The sequence below is a fragment of the Eubalaena glacialis genome, chromosome 18, assembly GCF_028564815.1.
Source record: "Eubalaena glacialis isolate mEubGla1 chromosome 18, mEubGla1.1.hap2.+ XY, whole genome shotgun sequence".
Classification (NCBI taxonomy): Eukaryota; Metazoa; Chordata; class Mammalia; order Artiodactyla; family Balaenidae; genus Eubalaena; species Eubalaena glacialis.
Window position 1 is genome coordinate 56,084,601 of NC_083733.1, and position 18,763 is coordinate 56,103,363.

The following is an 18,763-nucleotide window of genomic DNA, read 5'->3' on the forward strand; positions in this document are numbered from 1 at the left end:
GCCACAGGAGGGTTCCGAGCAGGAGAAGGCCCTGATCTGGCTCAGGTGTTCACAGGAGCCCTGTGGCTGTGTGCTGTGGGTGTGGGAAACAGACTGTGGGAGGTGGGGTGGGAGCAGGAAGACAGGAGGCTAATTCAATGGGAATGGGCTGGAGAAGGTGGATGGGGTCAGGATGGGGGCCGTGGAGGGATTGAAGTGAACAGGTTATGGATCTGTTTTGAAAGTAGAGCCCATAGGATGGGCTGAGGGGTCAAAACTCCTCATGATTCAAAACCACCCCAACTGCAGGGTTCATAGTGGTGGCCAACATCCCCAGCTCCTTTTGGTCCTCTATCCACTATGAGATGCTTCTTTTTTAAGGAGCATCTCTTCTCCCTCTCCCTTTGACACAGGCCTGTTCCATGGCCTCCCAGGACCAGCCATCCCCATCAGTGTCATGAGTGTGCATAACTGCTCTCAAACACCTACAGCAAGCCCGTCCAGATGGAGGTGGGGATTCCCCTGGCTTGTAGCCTTTTGAAAAAACACTTTTTTAAAAAAATTATAGTTGATGTACAGTATTATGTGTCCCTCCCATGGTCACACCTAGACCTTGTCTCAATCACCACAGCCTCTTTAGAACCTCAGTTTCGTGCATCTTGCGCTCTACTGATCACCTGTCTTTCTAGTTCACTCCCTTCAGAAGCTCAACTCCGATAATCCATTAGCCCTACCATGTTTCCATGACCCCTCCACCCCCTCATACCTTCACACAGATTAAATTCCTTGACAAGCCACTATAATCGCCCCCTTACGCACATTCTCTACACACTTCCCCCTCTCCACCCTACTCATCTGGCAAAACCACAATCATTGTTAAATCTAAGGCTCCATCTATCGCATGCCTGCATCTGTGCAGATGAATGTGGATGGAAAAAAAATACACAATCATGCTAACTGCTCTCGCCTTAAATTCATACCCACCGACTTGGAATGCTGCCTAACAAATTTTGCCTCTGCCCCTAGTCCCTTGACTCTCCCAGATGATGTATCAGATCTTCTCCTCAAACCTCTAACAGCGTCTTCCTCATTGTCACTCTCAGCAGTGACTTTCTCCCTGCTTCCTGGGAGAACTACAGCCACCCTCCCCCCATATCCACCCTCCTCCTGCCTACTTGTGAGTGGGGTAGCTAGCCATGTTGCCATCTGCTGGGCTTCTTTTTTTTCCTATGCGTATTCTCATTTTTTTCTTCCCTAGTCAAGAAATTGGTCCCCTGTGGGCTCAGGGTCTCAGGAGAGAAATGTGACAGGCCCCAAAGCAGAAATAAGCCAGCTTTCTTTTCTTTTCTTTTTTTAAAGCCTCTTCAGGGCTCCAGGCGGAAATAGCTTCATGGTCTATTGGGCCTCAGATTGAAAACTCAGATGCCTTTAGGGTCAATGGGTGAAGCCAGTGTGGTAGAGGAAAAGTTCTCAGTTGCATTACACAGTTGTGGCTTATTTTTCCCCAAGATTTATTGAGATATGCCTGACATTCAAGAAACCATACATATTTAAAGAATACTGTTGATGAGTTTTGACTTATGTATAAACCTGTGAAACCGCCACCACAATCAAGGTGATGACCAAAAGGAACAAGGACACCTACTGTATAGTACAAGGAACTATACTCAGTATTTCATAATAACCTATATGAGAAAAGAATCTGAAAAAAAAAATATATGGATATATATGAATTGCTGTGCTGTACACCTGAAACTAACACAACATTGTAAATCAACTATACTTCAATAAAAAATTAATTAATTTTTAAAAAATGTTTAAAAAGAGAATCTGAAAAAGAATATATAACGGAATCACTGTGCTGTACACCTGAAACTAACACAACATTGTAAATCAACTATACTTCAATAAAAAATTAATTAATTTTTAAAAAATTTTAAAAAAGAGAATCTGAAAAAGAATATATAACGGAATCACTGTGCTGTACACCTGAAACTAACATGATGTTTTAAGTCAACTATACTTCAATTTTAAAAATAAAAAGAGGGGACTTCCCTGGCAGTCCAGTGGTTAAGACTCGCGCTTCCATTGCAAGGGTGCGCAGGTTTGATCCCTGGTCAGGGAACTAAGATCCCTGGGGACACGTGTTCGATCCCCGGTCCGGGAAGATCCCACATGCCGCGGAGCAACCAAGCCCGTGCGCCACAACTACTGAGCCTGCGTTCTAGAGCCCGCGAGCCACAACTACTGAGCCCGTGTGCCACAGCTACTGAAGCCCGCGCGCCTGGACCCCGTGCTCCACAACAAGAGAAGCCACTGCCATGAGAAGCCCGCGCACTGCAATGAAGAATAGCCCCCGCTCGCTGCAGCTAGAAGAAGCCCGCACACAGCAATGAAGACCCAACGCAGCCAAAAATAAATTACAAATAAAATAAATTAATTTAAAAAAAATTAAAAAATTAAAAAAATAAAAAGAGGGGACTTCCCTGGCAGTCCAGTGGTTAAGACTCCGTGCTTCCATTGCAAGGGTGCGCAGGTTTGATCCCTGGTCAGGGAACTAAGATCCCGCAAGACACACAGTACGGCCCCCCAAAAAATTTTTTTTAATTAAAATAAATAAATAAATACATTTTAAAAAGAAGAATGAATGGCTTAACCATGAAAAAAATTTAAAAATTAAAAGTAAATAAATAAATAAAATGTATATTCTCAGGAACATCAAAAAAAAAAGAAGATAATGACTAAAAAGGTAATCAATATATCCATCATCTCCAAATTTCCCCCTGCCTCTTGATAAACGCTTCATCCCTCACGCCTCCACACACACATCCCCAGACAACCACTAATCTGCTTTCTATCACTGTTGGTTAGTTTGCATTTTCTAGAATGAAATTATATAGTATGTACTCTCATGTCTGGCTTTTTTCATTCAATATAATTATTTTGAGATTCATACATGTTTAACAATAATTCATTCTTTTTATTTCTGAGTGGTGTTCCATTGTGTGGAATAGTTTATTTATCAAGTCACCACAATTTGTTTATCAGGTCACTCACTGATGGACATATGTGTTGTTTGCAGTTTTTTGCAATTATACAAATAAAGGTGCTATGAACATCAATGTACAAGTCTTTGTGTGGCTATGTTTTCATTTTTTTAGTGTATATACCTAGGATTGGAATGCCTGGATCATGTGATAGGTATATATTTAACTTTTTTTTTTTTAATAAATTTTTATTTATTTATTTATTTATTTATGACTGTGTTGGGTCTTCGTTTCTGTGCGAGGGCTTTCTCTAGTTGCGGCAAGTGGGGGCCACTCTTCATCGCTGTGCGCGGGCCTCTCACTATCGCGGCCTCTCTTGTTGCGGAGCACAGGCTCCAGACGTGCAGGCTCAGTAATTGTGGCTCATGGGCCTAGTTGCTCCGCGACATGTGGGATCTTCCCAGACCAGGGGTCGAACCCGTGTCCCCTGCATTGGCAGGCAGATTCTCAACCACTGCGCCACCAGGGAAGCCCTATATATTTAACTTTTAAAGAAAAGTTATTTTCCAAAGTAGTTGTACCACGTTGTCCAACTACTATTACTATTAACAACAACAACAAACCAGTTGAAAATTTAGTATTTATTTTAATTCACTTATTCCTTCATTTGACAAATATTTACTGGGTAGTGCTTTGTGCCGGACCCTGTTCTAGGCACCGGGGATTCAGCAATGAACAAGGCACACAAAATTCCCACCCTCGGGGAGCTGATGCTTGACTTATCCTCTCTCAGCCCAGATGATTCGGTTTTCTAGGTTGGGACCACACACGTGCTGAGAAGCCGAGATGGCCTGGTCCAAATCCTGGCTCTGCCATTTCCTAGCTATGTGGCCTTGGCAAGACCCCTTATCTGAGTCTTATTCTGTAAAAAGGGGGCGCTGATAATGCAATCTTTACCTCCTAAGGTTGTGGCATTGTTGGTTCCCAAACTGGCCCCTGTACACAGAGGGCAAGGAGAGACCCAAGAAAGAGGCATGTCCAGATTGGTAGACGGCAGGTTTAAGAAGCAAGGGAAAGTTCATACAAGGCTCGTCTTGGGCAGCCACAAGATAAGTAGATCTCCTTACCCACCTGCCAGAATCTTCAAAGTTTATATACAGAGGCCTTAACTGGGCTCAGTCACACATACCGTCGAGATGGTCTCAACAAAACCCTACTCTCCCAAGGCTGTGTCTTTGGCACAGCTCCCACTGTGGGAACAGTGGGCAGTGTACATTCCAAGGACAGGGGAGCGGGTGAGGAGCCTCTGATTACCCGGCCCCAGCTCTCAGGTCAACTGGCAGTCATGTGTGTCCTCTTGATGACCTCCGTCAACAGGCATGCAAGCCACTAAGCATTAGCTATTATCTATGCTGGGGGGTGGGGGGAGCCAGAGAATAAACAGGCGAAACATACATTGTCCCTTAATGGGCGTGAAATAGTGGCTCACAGTGGTTTTGATTTGCATTTCCCTAATGATTAGTGACGTTTATTATCTTTTCATGTGCCTATCAGCCACTTGCATATCTTTTTTGGAGAAATATCTATTTAAGTCCTTTGCCCATTTAAAAATTGGATTGTAGGGAATTCCCTGGCAGTCCAGTGGTTAGGATCTCCGTGCTTCCACTGCCCAGGGAAGAGCTGGGGGCGCCGGGTCCAGGTTCAATCCCTGGTCGGGAAACTAAGATCCCACAAGCCACGCAGCGTGGCCAATAAATAAATAAACAAACAAACAAATAAAATTGGATTTTTGTGGGGTTTTTGTTGTTGCTGAGTTTTAGGAATTCTGTATGTATTCTGGATATTGACCCTTTATGATTTGCAGATATTTTCTCCCATTCCGTGGGTTGATGTTACACTGTTGATTGTTTCCTTTCATGCACACTTTTAAATTTTGATGTAGTCCAATTAACTTTTTTCTTTTGTTGCCCGTTCTTTTGGCATCACACCCAAGAAATTATTGCCAAATCCAATGTCATGAAGCTTTTCCCCTATGTTTTCTTCTAAGAGTTTTATAGTTTTGACATTTAGGTCTTTGATCCATTTTAGGTTAATCTTTATATAGGGTGTTAGATAAGGGTCCAACATCATTCTTTTGCACGTGGATATCCATCCAGTTTTCCCAATACCATTCGTTGAAAAGACTGTCCTTTCCCCATTGAATGATATGGACACCCTTGTCGAAAATCATTTGACCATACATGTCAGGGTTTATTTCTAGAATTTGCATTTTTAACAAGTTGCTGTTGAAAACCATTGATATATAGTATCAGATTGTTGCAGGAAGGGGGACCCCTTTCAGGGCCCAAGAGAGGGCTCTTGTCTAATACTCAGAAGTGAATTGTCCGAGGAGAAACACGCTGACAAAGCAAAAGACGTTATTGGAGAGGGGCACCTGGGTGGAGAGCAGCAGGGTTAGGGAACCCAGGAGAACTGCTCTGCCACGTGGCTCACAGTCTCTGGTTTTATAATAGGGTTAGTTTCCGGGTTGTCCCTGGCCAATCGTTCTGACTCAGGGTCCTTCCTGGTGGCACGCACATCACTCAGCCAAGATGGATTCCAGCGTGAGGGTTTCTGGGAGGTTGGCAGGATATATCATCTCTTCCCTCCACCTTTTGGCCCCTCCCGAACTTTTCTGGGCTGGTTTTACAAGAGATACTATGGGTGGGCATGTCCTCCCTCCTTTCAGCCCCTCCCGAATTCTCCCAGTTAGTTTTCAGTGGCAGCACCTCGTTCTTTACTAGGACCTTCTGTTGTGAGATAATTCAGGCAAGCGGTTATCATCCTGCCTGGCCAAGCTGGGCGGTTTTGGTCAACAGCTCCCTAACAAGATTAACAATAAAACAGGAAGGGAGGCTGTACTTTTTGAGAAGTCATAGAAAAGGTGATAGTTGAGCAAAGCCCTGCAAAACACAAGGGAGTCAGACAAGCATGCATCTGGGGAAGATGTTCCAGGTGAGGCAGGAGGGACGGGGGCAGGGCATAACTGTTAAAAGAATGACGCAGCCATTTGAGAAAACAACAAAAACTAGTTAGAATCAACTAGGCCCAAGATGGCAGAAGATTTGACTTCCCATAAACCTTGAGCCTCATTATATGCTCATTGTAATACATCAGCATATGCTAAAAGACACACCCACAGGTGCCATGACAGTTCTGAGGCTGACCATAAAAGGCCAAAAAGTGGGCAGTGGCCCAATTCGTGGAAACCCCTGCCACTTGCCCCAAATAGTTAGAATATTCCTCCTACTCATTAGCATATGAAATTACCCAGCCTATAAAAACCAACTACCGCCCCCTCCCCCCCCCCTCACGCCACCTGAGATGGTCCACATTCTGTCTATGGAATGTGTGTCTCCCAGGGTTGCTCTCACTTTCTGAGACAGCCCTCATTCTGCCTATGGAATGTGTATCTCTCTAAATAAAAAATAAAATAGTGTTTCTTGCAAACCTAATTTCTGGCCTGAGAGGTAGACCTCTGAGATCTATTTTTAAAATATCCTTCTGGCTGCCACGTGGGTGGGTATCGGAGAGGATCCCCAGGACTGGGAGCCAGGAGGCAGAGGGAGGCTGGGGCTGGACCAGGATGGGGCTGTGGAAAGGGAGGATGGGGTGGGAGGGAGTGGGGAGAGGAAGGGTTCAGGACGAGGCTCAGGCTCTGGCTGGCCTAGGGACCAGGGGATCGGGGGGCCCCCTGAGATGGGGACTAGAAGGAGGAATGGGTTTCAGGGAGATGCTGTGGCCAGTTTGGGACACCGTGAGAGTGGGAGCCCAAGAGGAGGCATCCAGCACGAAGCCCAGAGCTCCAAAGTGTAGCCAAAGCCCTAAACCAGTGATACCCCAAACATCAGCCATTTGGTTTCACTTTCCCATACTTTGCCTCGTATCCACGCATCACCTGTACGCTTAGCTACTTAATCATTTTCTTTAAATCGATTCACTGTTTTTTTTAAAAAATTCAACACATTTATTTATACAGGAAACGTCATTTTACTCCAGGAAGTGAAAAACGGCCATGAATAGAATATAATAGTACAAATAAATCCAATGATTCAGCAAGGATCAAAAAGAGGTGCTGAAAGCATTGGGTAAAAAAGTTGTTGGGGGACAGGTTATTCACAGGGTCTCAATGTACCACCCACGGATAACATCATAATTCAAATGGGAAGAGATCTGACAGTCACTTCCTATTATGGGCTGAACTGTGTGCCCCCACCAAACTCACATGTTGAAGTCCTAACCCCCAGTACCTCAGAATGTGACTATATTTGGAGAAAGAGCCTTTAAGAGGTGATTAAATGAAAATGAAATCATATGGGCAGGCCCTGATGCAACGTGAGTGGTGTCCTTATACGAAGAGGAGATTAGGACACAGACACACACAAAAGAAAGACCATATGAAGCAAAGGGAGAAAATGGGCATCTCCAAGCCAAGGAGAGAGGCCTCAGAATGAAATCAGCCCTACTGACACCTTAATAGACTTCCAGCCTCCAGATCCATGAGAAAACAAATCTCTGTTCTTTAACCACCCAGTCTGTGGTATTCTGTTACAGCAGCCCAATCAAACTAATGTACTCCTTAACTCAACGGGCAAACTTAGCATCACAGATCACGGGGTGCCTGATGGGAGGTACTGAGAAGGACCCAGCATCACCTACACAGTAGTCTTCATTTAACTGCAGGACTGGAATCTAATCGTGAAGAAACATCAGACAAATCCAGCAAGTGGGGCTGTCCACAAGACATACTCATGCAGGATATAAAGAGCTTCTACAACTCAACAACAACAGCAAAACAAATAACTCAATTTAATTACGGGCAAAAGGCTTGAATAAACATTTCTCCAAAGAAGATGTACAAATGGCCAGCAAGCATATGAAAAGATGCCTAACATCACTAATCATTAGGAAAATGCAAGCCAAAACTACAATGAGATATCACCTTACACCCATTAGGATGGCTACTATCCAAAAAAGAGAAAATAAGTGTTGGCAAGGATGTAGAGAAATCAGAACCCTTGTGCATTCTTGGTGGGAATGTAAAGTGGTGCAGCTGTTAAGGAAGACAGCCTAGAGATAAACTGTTAAAAAATTAATTTTAATTAAATTAAAAACTGTTGTAAAAAATTAAACATAGAATTACCATATGATCTGGCTATGCTACTTTTGGGTATATATCCAAAAGAAACGTAAGCAAGATTTCAAAAAAGATATTTGCATCCTCTTGTTCATTGCAGTATCACTCACAATAGTCAAGAGGTGGAAGCAACCCAGTTGTGCACAGAAGGATGACTAGATAAACAAAATGTGGTCTATACAAACAATGGAATGTTATTCAGTCTTTTAAAAGATGGGGGACTTCTCTGGTGAATGTTATTCAGTCTTTTAAAAGATGGGGGACTTCTCTGGTGGTCCAGCGATTAAGACTCCACGCTTCCACTACCAGGGACATGGGTTCGATCGCTGGTCGGGGAACTAAGATCCCGCATGCTGCGTGGTACAGCCAGAAAGAAAGAAAAAAAAGAAAAGTTTAAAAGATGGAAATCCTGTCCTATGCTACAACATGGATGAGGCTTGAGGACTTTATGCTTAGTGAAATAAACCAGTTCACCAAGAGACAAATGCTGTATGATTTCACTTACATGAGATATCTAGAGTTGTCAAAATCATGGGAACAGAAATTAGAACGGTGGTTGCCTGGTGCTGGGGGGAAGGGGAAATAGGAGCTGTGTTCGATGGGTAGTTTCAGATTTAAAAGATGAAAACGTGCCAGAGATCTGTTACACAACAATGTGAATACAGTTAATACTACTGAACTGCACACTTAAAAATAGGTAAGATGGGGGACTTCCCTGGTGGTCCAGTGGTTGACTCTGAGCTTCCAGTGCAGTGGGTACGGGTCGCATCCCTGGTCGGGGAACTAAGATGCCACATGCGGCATGGCCAAAAAACAAAAACAAACAAGAAAAGAAAAAAGTGTAGGGACTTCCCTGGTGGCGCAGTGGTTAAGAATCCGCCTGCTAATGCAGGGAACATGGGTTCGAGCCCTGGTCTGGGAAGATCCCACATGCTGCGGAGCAACTAAGCCCGCGACCCACAACTACTGAAGCCTGCGTGCTCTAGGGCCCGTGCTCCGCAACAAGAGAAGCCACCGCAGTGAGAAGCCCGCGCACCACAACGAAGACTAGTCCTTGCTCGCCCCAACTAGAGAAAGCCCGCCCACAGCAACGAGGAACCAATACAGCCAAAAATAAATAAATAAAAATTTAAAAAAGATAAGAGCGTAAATTATACGTTTTTGCTACAATTTAAAAATAAATAAATAAATACGTACATAAAAACATACATAAACACATAATAAATCAATGAAATTCTGGATGCCCTGCTTGCCCTGGAGGTCAGCTCCTTCTTACAAGAGATGACCCCTCCCATCTCCTGGGGTCTGGCCACCCCCCTCGGTGCTGTATGAACATAAGATCAGAGACTGTATCCTGCAGTCTCTCCAATCCCTGCTTCCTGCTTCACTGCCCAACGCAGCCATCCTCAAGGGTCTTGGCTTTCAAAAACAATTGTGAAAAAACTCTATTCCTTGGGACATTTTTCAGTTGACATCTAAAATTACAGCATTTTGATCATTATAAAATGTAAAATTTTAATGGCAATGCATCTCTTCATTAGATGGATTACGAGGGATTTTCCTATTTTTCTAGTAGATGAATGTCCTTGTTGCTGGAATGAGGTTGAGTTGAGTATTAATTCTACTCTTACTTTGCCTTTTCATTAATAGTGCTGAAACTCTGTGAGTTTCCTGGGGCTGGTATAACGAATGACTACAAACTCGGTGGCTTAAAACAACAGAAATTTATTCTCCTCCAGTTCCGGAGGCCAGAAATTAGACATCAGTATCACTGGGCTGAAATCAAGGTGTCAGCTGGGCCACACTTGTTCTGGAAGCTCCGTTCCTTGCCTCTTCCAGCTTCTGGAAAGTGTTCCTTGGCTTGTGGCCACGTCACTCCAATCTGCAAGGCCAACATTTTCAGCTCTCTGCTCTGCCTTTATATTGCCTTCTGCTGTTTGTGTCAAGTCTTCCTTTGCCTTCCTTTTATAAGGACACATGTGGTTGCATTTAGAGCCCCCCTCGATATTCCAGGATAATCCCTCCATTTTAATCGTTAATTTGGGACTTCCCTGGCGGTCCAGTGGATAGGACCCAGAGCTTTCACTGCCGTGGGCCCAGGTTCAATCCCTGGTCTGGGAGCTAAGATCCCGCAAGCCTCAGGGCGTGGAAAAAAAAAAATCCTTAATTTGATAACATCTGCAAAGACCCCTTTCCAAATAAGGTAACATTCATGGATTCCAGAGATTAGGACATGGATATCTTTGCGGGGAGCCATTTTCAGCCTACCACAGAAAATTTGTTCATTGAATCATTCAGCAAGTATTTATTGAACACCTACTGTGTGCCAGGCATTTGTCTAGGCACTGAGGATACAGCTATGAACAAAACAGAGATCCCTAGCCTCCTGGAGCTGACGTTCTAAGGCTGTACTCACTGTCTAAAAATAGTAGCTACAAGCCCTGAGTGGCTATTGAGCACTTGAGATGTGTTGCAGTGTAGAACACACTGGAATTTGAAGATTTAGGATACACACAAAAAGAATGTTAAATATCTCAATAATTCAAAAATATTGATTACATGTTGAAGTGATATAATGGGTTAAATCAGATATGTTATTAAAGTTAAATTCACTTGTTTCTTTTCAGTTATTTTTAAATGTAACTATGAGAGTATTTAGAATTAACATGTGTAGCTTGTATTCTATTTCTATTGGACAGCACTGTCCTAAGGGGAGGGAGAAGATTATGGACAATTAACACAGTAAATAAGTATATTATATGGAATGATTGGAAGTGAAAGCTTCTATGGAAAAAAATAAAGATCAGGGTAAGGGAGTGTTTCCTATGGCTGCTGTAACAAATTACCACAAACTTAGTGGCTTAAAAAAACACACATTTATTATCTATTGCAGTTCTAAAGGTCAGATGTCCAAAATATGTCTTAGGGTCTAAAATCAAAGGCTGAACTCGAGTGGACCTAGAGATTATCATATTAAGTGAAGTAAGTCAGACAGAGAAAGACAAATGTCATATGGTATCACTTATATGTGGAATCCAAAAAAAAAAAAAAAGATGCAAATGAACTTATTTACAAAACAGAAATAGACTCACAGACATAGAAAACAAACTAATGGTTACCAAAAGGGATAGCAGAGGTAGGGAGGGAGAGATAAATTAGGAGTTTGGGATTAATATATACACACTACTATACATAAAATAGGTAAACAACAAGGACCTACTGTATAGCACAGGGATCTATACTCAATATCTTGTAATAACCTATAATAGAAAGGAATCTGAAAAAGAATATATATATACATAACTGAATCATTTTGCTGTACACTTGAAACTAACACAACATTATAAATTAACTATACTTTAATTAAAAGAAAACAAAATCGAAAGCTGAGTTCCTTCTGGAGGTTCCAGGGGAAAATCTATTCCTTGTCTTTTTCAGCTTCTAGAGGATGCCTACATTGTTTGGCTCCTGGACAACTCTGACCCCACTGCCTCCCTCTTATAAGGACCCTGGGGATTACATCGGGCCCACCTGAATCCAGGGTAATCTTCCCATCGCAAGACCCTTAATTTTTTTTTTTTTTTTTGGCCGCACCCCATGGTATGTGGAACTTCCACCACCAGGGATCGAACCCGCAGCCCCCACAGTGGAAGCGCGGAGTCTTAACCCCTGGACCACCAGAGAAGTCCAAGATCCTTAATTTAATCACATCTGTAAAGTCCCTTTTACCACTTAAGGTAACATATTCACAGATTATGGGGATTAGGAGGTGAACATCTTGGGGGGGCATTATTCTGTTTACCACAGAGAGGGTCAAGCCAGAGAAGCTGTGGTTTTAGACAGGGGTGTCTGGAAGAGAGCCTCACTGAGAAGGTGACATCTGCCTAAAGACCTGAAGGAAGGGAGGGAAGGAGCAGTGTGGATATTCGGGAATGGCATTCCAGGAAGCAGGGACAGCCAATGCAAAGGCTCAAAGGTCTTCCCTCAGACCCGGTTCCTTTTCCTGGGAACCCCTCCTTCTTGCTGCCTCTAGTCTAAACTACAGGGGTCAGAAGTTGGTGCTGCCCTAGGTGCCTCCCGAATCTTGCTTGCGGAGCAGGAGGGTTTGAGATTCTAATCATCATTGGCCTCTTGCACAATCTCTATTGCCCATGGTTCCTCAAAGGGCAGCTTGGCCTGTGGGGAGAGGCAGGAGCCTGGGTCAGAAAGGCAACAGATCCAGCCCTCCCCTCCACCCGCAGTCCAGAGGGGCGATCACCTGGGTTTCGATGGGGCTCTGTCTATGCAGCGTCCGCCTGCGGTGCCACTGGCGCAGGGAGGCCCGGGCCTCAGAGCTGAGCCCCTGAGGCGCGCGGCCCGTGTCGGGCTGGTAGTGGGCAATGTGGTACAGGGCCCCAAACCACGTGGTCAGGTAGTACCCGGCTAGGGGCAAGAAGCGGAGGTCAGCGCAGCCCCCTCAGGTTCCCTGGCCGCCTGCAGGTCCCCTGCAGGTTGCCCGCCTTCCCTCCCGCTGCAGGCGGGCGGCCTAGGGCGCCCCCTCTTGGGTCCCAGCGTTCTGGGGCTGGGGCGTCACCCTCTCCCCGTAGCTCGTCCGGATCCAAGAGCTCCATGAGAAACTCCACGTCCAGCTGCGTCTCCCCAATGTCCGGACTCCAGATTAGTTCCTCTGTTAGCGCTGGCAGGAAGGCGTCGGCCCCCAGGGGCTCTAGGGGAGCCGGAGGACAGGTTCTGGGGTGGACGGGGCGTTCAGGCACCTTCCATCCGATCCCCAGGACCGCGAGGGCTAGCTGCCCTTCCACTTTGCCGGGCATGCAAACGCCCCTTACTAGATTCCCCCGGCCCGCGTAGACGCCTCCTGCTAGAGCATGCCATCTTCCCCTCGACGTGTGCACAGGAGCCTCCTACCTGGCTCCCGTAACCCTCAAGCCACTCCACATTCAGGTAGACTCAAGACTCCTCCTTTACCTTGGTTTTCGTCCCGAGCCAGGCCCTCGTAGACGTCACTGCACACCGCCAGCAGGAGCGACACCTTGCGGCGCGGGGCGCAGGCTGAGTGGAGGCGCGCCAGGCGCGCGTGGATGCGGCTTCGCAGGGCGGGGACGGGGCCCCGCCTCTCATGCCCCGCCCCCTGAGCTCCCGGAGGCCCCGCCTCCGCCCGCAGGGCTATCTGTCGCCGCCGCAGTTGCCGCAGAGCTGGGGCGCGGAGCGTGCGGAGTCGAGTCCACAGGGCCGGCTTCAGAGGCGCCAGCACCGCCCGGCACAGGGCCGCCTCCACCGCGGGGCCTGCAGGGGTTGAGATGGGTGAAGGAAGGGTCTCCGGGCTGACCCACGCCTACCCTCTCTCTCCAGCGACCCACCCTCGCCAACCGCAACACCTTCCCAGCCTGTGGCCACCCACTTGTGCAGACTTAGGTGTGAGCACGTGTGGAAGAAGGAGCCTGGGTGTGAACGAGCGCGTGGGAGAGAGAGCATGGCTGTCACACATGTGTGAGATGGAGCAGTGGTGAACAGAATAGGTATTACTACACGTAGGAAAGGGCACGTGAGTAGAAAAGGAAACAGGTGTGCACGCAGATGGAGAGAAGGAAGTTGGGTGTGAACACCTATGTAGGGCCAAGAGATGGCAAACGTGAACCTGTGCGGGTTGGGAGAGTGGCCTTAAGTTCCCTCTCAGTCCTCCTCATTACCTAGATCCTCGTCCTTCTGGGGGGCCCCGGGCGCCCTGCTCTCAAAGACAGCCCTGACATCGGGGTCCTTTGCTAAGCGATCTTGGAGGTCAGCAAGGAGATGCCGCATATCCTGAAGCAGCTCTGTGGCCGGGTCCCCAGGCCTGTGGGGACCTTCAGCCTCTGAGACGAGGCGCACCCGAAAGCCCCGAAACTGCCTGGCCACGTAGCTGCTCCGGGCCCTGGCTAGAGCCCGGATGTGCTGTGTGAGCGCATCCTCAGCTCCCTCTTCCTCGTCTTTGTAGTCATCCTTCTCCTTCTCCTCTTCCTCCTTCTCTTCCACCGGGCTGGCCAGAGCTGGCCTAGGATGGTGTACTTCTGGGCTGAGTGGGCCTTCCACCCAGGAGACCTGGTGAGGGGCTGGGTTCCTGGGGGCTGATGGGGAGAGAGGGTTGAGTTCCACCAAACAGCGGCGGCAGCTCCTTCATCCCTCAGGGGCCCAGGGCCCTGCTCATCTAACCTGGACCATGTCTCTCGGCAGTCTCTGGAGTTGTCTCTGGGGGCGTCTGCTCCATCTCCCACCCTCTGTGGGTCTCCAGGTAGAGCTTGTTCACCGCAAAGTACACCGTCCCTGAGGTGTTGAGTTGGATGCTGCCAATCCACAGAGGATCTGGGGGCCAGCAGAAGTGAGGTGTCCCAGGTGTCCAAGGGGCCAGCCTTGGAGACTTAGTGTCCAGCTTCGTTACTGGAAGAACTGAGGCTTGGTCCCTGGCACCAAGGTCCCTGGCACATTCAGGCCTGGGAGTCTAGCACCACACCCCCCCCCAACTTTCTCAAACCCCAGCCTTATCCTCCCTCGAACCCTGTAGTTTGGTCCCTCAAGTACCATCCTCCTGGACTAAGGAGGTGGAAAGGTGGCCTCTTCCTCCATTAGAGGATCATGCCTCACCTGTGTTTTGGTCTCCAGGCCCTAGAGTGGGAGGGGGCAAGAGCAGTGTTCTGGGCAAAACATCCCTGAGAAAAAATGAGGAGTCACAGGATGGGTGAGGTATCATAGGGAAGGATCCCCCTTAGCCCTTTTGAAGGGTGACCTGTACCTGCTGGCTGATAGGAAGGCCAGGAGATGGGGCAGGTCTGACATGCAGAGGTTAGAGGACTCCAGAGACACACCTGGGGGGAGAGGGCAAGGAGGAACGAGTTAGACAACTTGAGGGGCAGCAGCCTTCTTTTCCCTGGGACTCTCTCTTCCCCAGTCCTGCAGTTCCCCCAAGAACTTTCAGAACAGGGAAATTTCTACCCTTGCAGTCCCTATCTTTTCCTGTGACTTTATGCTTGCATTCCACTTAGGCCACCAAATAGGATTCATTCATTAGACAAATATTTATTGAGCACCTATTCATTTTCAGGCACTGGGGATACAGTTGTCAAAAGGCAGATACGTTCTCTGTCTTCCTGTAGTTTACCTTTTAGTGCAGGGAGACAAAAATGAATGAGTAAACAAATAAAGATAAGTGTATAATGTATTGAGTGCTATGAATGAAATGGAGTGATTGAAAGTGACCAGGGCTCTCATTAGCTGTGGTGATCAAGGAAGATTACATTTCTACAGAGACCTAAAGGATGGAGACTAAACTAACCATTCAAGGAAGGGCATTCATGCAGGAAAAACAAATACAAAGGCCCTGAAGTTGGGACACATTTAGCATGCTCAAGGAACAGAGAAAACAGTGTGTCTAGAGTAGAGAGAATGAAGGGCTGTAGATGGAGAGGTGGGCAGGAGCTAATCATTCATCACCTTATAGGCCATGATGGGCTGTAAGGAGTTTAATGTTTATCTAAAGATGCTGCATGTCCTTTGCAGGGTTTAGGGCAGGAATGTATAACATCTGATTGATGTTTGAAAATATCACTCTGGCTGCTCTGTTCAGAATGGAAGAAAAGGGTGGGAGCAGGGAGACCAGAGAGGAGGCTACTGAAATTGTCTGGGCAAGAGGTGATGGTGGCTAGGATTAGGGTGATGGAGGTAGAGAGGATTGGGAAGATTCAGGAGATATTTTAGAATTAAAACTGACCAATCTTGGTGATAAATTTGCTGTGGACTGGAAACTTGGGGGGTATAGGCTCCTCACCTCCAGGAAGCTTCTGGATCTGGTAGGTGTTGATTTCCCCTGGTGAAGGTCCTGTCCTCAACACAAGGACCTGTCTGGGATCATGTCCTATGACCAGGAAACTCTGGGGGAATGGAGGCAAAGTTCAGCTTGAAGAGGATTTGTGCCTGCCTAGCAACCATTGCCCTTATTTTGGGCTCCACACCTCAAATTTCATTTAGAAAACTCTCTACTCCACTCTCTACTCTAGGTCCTGTGGGTGACTAACTCTCCATCAAGCCCTAGGGGTGGGTCCATGACCTGACCTAGCCAATAGGATTGACAGTGTTCTCTGACCACTGTGATTGGTTCAGAGATGGGCACGTGAACCAAGCTCAGCCAACAGAAATCTTCCACAGGATTTTTGCTGGAGCTTTTTGGAAAGAGGCCTCTTTTTACACTGGGGTTGCTAAGCTGGTGAGATGTGGCCCTGAGCTGGGGCCAGCCATCTCTCTCACTACAAAGAGAAAGCCCCCCTGAGGAGGAAACTGTGGTATACCTGTTAGTTGCTTTATCCAGATCTATTCCCTATTCCTTGCAGAACTCCAGCTTTATTCAGGGCATTAATAGGCCCAGCCATAGAAGATGGATAATGATTGATGTAGTCAGTGGTTCTCACCTCTGTATAACTCCCAGGTGAGCTTTTAAAAATGTTGCTACCTGGGCCTTATCCATATATTCTGAATCGATTGTGAAGGCTTTTGTTTTTCCTAGTAAAAGAAAAAAATGCAACTGGTGCCTCCTTTCCTCCTTCCTCCTGCCTGGAATGCACACATGTGCTTGGGTCTGGGGCAGCCACTAGATGACCATGAGGGAAGTCCAGGAGAATTGCAGAGAAGATGGCCTTGATGTCACCCGAGGAGCAGAACTGGAGCCTGCAGCTACCTTTCTGGTTATGTTAGAAAGAAAAATGCCTATTTATCTAAGCTATTATAGAACAAGTGTTTACTTGCATCCCCAAATATTTAGAATTCCCTGCAGTTTAAAGCAAAGCCAAGGGAATTCCCTGGCGGTCCAATGGTTAGGATTCTGCGCTTTCACTGCTGAGGGCCCAGGCTCAACCCCTGGTCAGGGAACTAAGACCCTACAAGCCTTGTGGCAAAACAAAAACAAAAACAAAAACAAACAAACAAAAAAAGGGAAAAACAGAAAAACAAAAAACAAAGCCAAGAAGTGGAATGAAGAGAAATGTATACATTTTCTGATGTTCAGGATCCAGACATTCCTGAAATTACTTTTACTTCTGGGCTTTTCAGTCATTTGAATCAATAAGTAGCCTTTCAGTTTGCCTGGTCTGGGTTGTGTTTGTCACTAGCAACCAGCAGAGTCCGAACTGATTCAGAGTGTCATGGGGAGGGTCAGAGAGGGTCCCCGGCTGTGAGCACTTACCCCTGGTGGCCACAGCTCCAGAAGGGCTTTTGCATCCTGGGCATCCAGCTCTGGGATCTGCCACACCCCCCATGTCCTCTGAAGGCGAAGGAGTGGCTCTGGGGTCCCAAGGACCCTTAAGGGGGTCTCACCTGCTCCATTCGCCTGTGATGGGATTAGTCTGGGACATGCAGGGACCAGGAGACCAGGGGACAGAGGAAGGCAGTTGGACACTGAGATGGGGTCAAAGGTACAGGAAGGGGAAGCCCAGGGGCAAAGGGTCAGAGATGGGGTTCTGGGTCCTGTGGCGGGTGGGAACTGGATGGAAGGGGCTTCTGAATCCAGGGGTAGGAGTTGGAGACAGCCCCAGCAGCCCTCACCTCTCCCCATCGGTGGGGCCTGCTGAGGCCTTGTCCTCTGGCTGTGCCATCATCCTCAGGATGCAAAAGGCCAGTGAGCCATGGTCTGGCCTCTGGCAGGGAGGAAGATAAGTCTATTTACAACCCACGTGGCAGAGGCCTTGACCAATCAGAATGGACTTGAGACCCCTTGCTGTGCCAGGTATTAATTCTTTATTTGCTGGATGGCGGGGCGATCTGGGGATCCCAGGAGTCTTGAGTCTTGACGTAGTGGGGGAGGAAGATGACTCAAAATGACAGCTATTTACCAAGCGGTAGGGTAATATTTCAGATTATAACATCCGGTGCAGCCTTATGAATGTGGACCAGCTAACTAACAACGCTTGTCAAAATACAGTGCCCGGAAAAGGGCTCTGCCCATAGCAGGCACTCTGTAACTGTGACAAATGTTATACAACATTTCCTCTCCCTCCCTTCCCAGACCACAGAGGAGCCCTCAAATATTTTCTCCCAACGTTTTATTATGAGAGATTTCAAACATTCAGAAAAACTGAAATAGTTTTACAGGGAACATCCACATACCCACTACCTAGATTCTACTATTATTCTTTTTGCTTATCACACATCTGTCCCGCTATCCATCGGACCCCAACCCTTTTAACCAGGTAGAGAGTCCTACAGTGGGTTATCAGTTAAGGTGGGCATTCTAAAATATTTTCCCTGCAGCAGTCCCAGGAGTAGGAGTCCTAGGTCCATCCATGCATCCATCCATCCATCCGTGCGCCCATACATCCAACAGATATTTATTGAGTACAGGCCCAGATTAGGGTGAAAGGGTGCCTGGGGAAAAGGGTGATGGGCAGAATAGGCCCCTGCTCCCAGGGGCTTCCATCCTTCTTGGGGTGGGTATAGGGGATGGAAAATAAACAGCTAAACAAATCAATCAGCCCACTGACCAGAAGCCCAGGGTATTAGGAAGTGGGGGACAGAGAGCAGGTGCCCTGGCCAGGGGAGAGCAGTCAGGAGGGGTGGGGGGAGGGAGACAGATGCTTGCCTGGGTCCCATGAGAAGGGGAGAAGGA

At 47.1% G+C, this 18,763-nt stretch overlaps 1 protein-coding gene across 2 annotated transcripts; it reads right to left on the reverse strand.

The window, feature by feature from the left end:
• Positions 1–11,064: 11,064 nt before the first annotated feature.
• RINL (Ras and Rab interactor like) lies at positions 11,065–17,756 on the reverse strand. 2 transcript variants are annotated; one of them, XM_061172367.1, is made up of 11 exons: positions 17,345–17,713; positions 15,938–16,040; positions 14,906–14,978; positions 14,758–14,822; positions 14,329–14,478; positions 13,830–14,243; positions 13,108–13,425; positions 12,716–12,847; positions 12,401–12,564; positions 12,271–12,318; positions 11,065–11,100 (listed from the first exon to the last, which is right to left on the reverse strand). In XM_061172367.1, the coding sequence occupies exons 1-11, from the start codon at positions 17,711–17,713 to the stop codon at positions 11,065–11,067; spliced, it is 1,872 nt and encodes a 623-aa protein (XP_061028350.1). The 2 variants fall into 2 exon arrangements, with proteins under 2 accessions (XP_061028350.1, XP_061028351.1); XM_061172368.1 differs by lacking the exon at positions 11,065–11,100 and having other exon boundaries at positions 11,624–12,318; positions 17,345–17,504; positions 17,704–17,756.
• Positions 17,757–18,763: the final 1,007 nt, after the last annotated feature.